This window comes from Aegilops tauschii, chromosome 3, assembly GCF_002575655.3.
Source record: "Aegilops tauschii subsp. strangulata cultivar AL8/78 chromosome 3, Aet v6.0, whole genome shotgun sequence".
NCBI classification, from domain to species: Eukaryota; Viridiplantae; Streptophyta; class Magnoliopsida; order Poales; family Poaceae; genus Aegilops; species Aegilops tauschii.
The window spans coordinates 10,659,486-10,661,446 of NC_053037.3; the positions used below are offsets into that span (position 1 = coordinate 10,659,486).

The 1,961-nt window shown below is 50.7% G+C and overlaps 1 protein-coding gene across 1 annotated transcript; it reads left to right on the plus strand.

The window, feature by feature from the left end:
* The first annotated feature begins 578 nt into the window (after positions 1–578).
* LOC109770143 (F-box/kelch-repeat protein At3g44120-like) lies at positions 579–1,636 on the plus strand. The gene is made up of 2 exons (XM_040402054.1): positions 579–886; positions 979–1,636. Exons 1-2 carry the CDS (start codon positions 579–581, stop codon positions 1,634–1,636), a joined length of 966 nt encoding a protein of 321 aa, XP_040257988.1.
* The last annotated feature ends 325 nt before the right edge of the window (positions 1,637–1,961 follow it).

Consider the following 1,961-nt stretch of genomic DNA (forward strand, 5'->3'; position numbering starts at 1 on the left):
AGTTGCTCGATGCCAAATTTAGCTCGGGCAATTCACTGAATAGTTGCCGGGCATGGTGAACATCGTAGGAGTAGATGATACATGCGCGCAAGGTTGTCAGAATCGCGATTCTGTTATACGATTCTACGACTTTACCATTCAAACTAACCACTATGATTCTACTATTCTAGTTCATGATGGGCCGAACTTGTCCGTCTCCTAGTAGCATACGTGCAGTCCCTGTTCGAGTCAGATAGGGTTAGTTCATGTTCATTTTTTATTTTGAAAATCATGGTTTACTGCATGTTCTAGGAATAGTTGTATGATGTTTGAGTCTGACTCGTGTAGGAGGCCGACAAGGCCGTTTCCGGCGTAGAACTATCGCCCACGCCTCGTCGTTATATGTTGATGAGGATGCTGAATCCGACTCCGATTGACTTTTATTTGCTCCATCTCGTATCTATAAAACGTTGAAGGCCTGACACAAATCATCAAAGGAAAATCATTTGCTCATACGATCGAGGCACGTATCTGGCCAGGCAAGTTGCGACAGATCCATCTATCTGGTCGGCATGAACGGCGACACAACCCCGCCGCACATGCCCTCCGAGCTCGTGCTGGAGATCGTGGCCTGGCTGCCCGTGAAGTCGCTGCTCCGGTTCAGGTGCGTCTGCAAGGCGTGGCGCGACACAATCTCCGACGATGCAGCTTTCCACCGCGCCCACCTCCGTGCTCAGCCTCCACGCTTGCTCATCTCGACCTGCACGGAGGAAGACCGGATGAACAAGGTCACCACCATCGGCTTGTACGTGTCGGAGGAGAGTGCTGCCCTCGCAGACACCATAGACTTTCCTGAAGACCATACGTATTACTTCTCGCACTGCAACGGGCTGGTGCTGATGCCGTGGTCCGCGTGCTCAACCCTGCCACACGGCGCCTACTTCCACTGCCTTGGAGCCCCAACGGTGTATCACTAGCACCGACCGAGGGCTTGTACAGCGTTTTTCACCAATTGTTTGGCATCGGATACGACCTTCGCGGCGACACCTACAAGGTTGCCCGCTTCTTCTTCCGCCCAAAAGAACCCGCCCCGACGGGCGGCTACCACCACAACTTTGGCATGGAGGTTTACACCATCGGGGTAGACGAGCATTGGCGTGAGACGGTGGAGAAGCCACCCTATGCCGTTGACATTACAGGAACCTCGGCCTTCTCGAGGGGTTCATTGTTTTGGACCATCGACCATACCGAACCTGTGGGTGGAGAATCCCCATCAGGGTTTCTCCGCTTCAGGCTAGAGGACGAATCGTTCAGCGTCACGCCGCCGCCTCCTTGTTGCGAAGGGCTCGTATACGAGATGTCCTACTTGTCTGAGCTGCATGGGGAGTTGAGCGTGGCTCATCCTGGGCCCAACTGTGAGTCGATTGAGATTTGGACGTGCAACGATGTGGACACCAACCCACCAGAATGGACGCTGTGTTACATCTTCAACAACTATTGTCCCCAGCCGGCTGAAGGGCTCGACATCGCCATGTACCATCTATGCAAAGATATGTTTATCCTACAAGTTCTCAAGGATATAGTTGGACTAGATCGCTTGATATATCACCCCCATGACTCGGTGATCCCCTACATTCCATCCCTAGTTCCGGTCTAGTTGAAAAGCCGGCTGGCTTAGTATGCACTGCATGTGTGGGAGATATCTTCAGTATGCGCATCTTGTCTATATTTCCTAGATCATTGCAATCGAGTAGAAACTTTATTACCTGTACAAGTGGATCTTTGGTAGTGATGATGTGTGCTTGTTTTCTGGATCATCCCGAATGGATGTTCAAGTTGTTGCACATGGATGATGGAATTGAATCAAGTATTCGTGCTATCTCGCAATCATTTCCTTGACACCATCCTGTAGGACGTTTACCATGTTGTGAAGATAAAATGTCAGTAATTGACCAAATAATCAATTGTACACTCTACGGCGG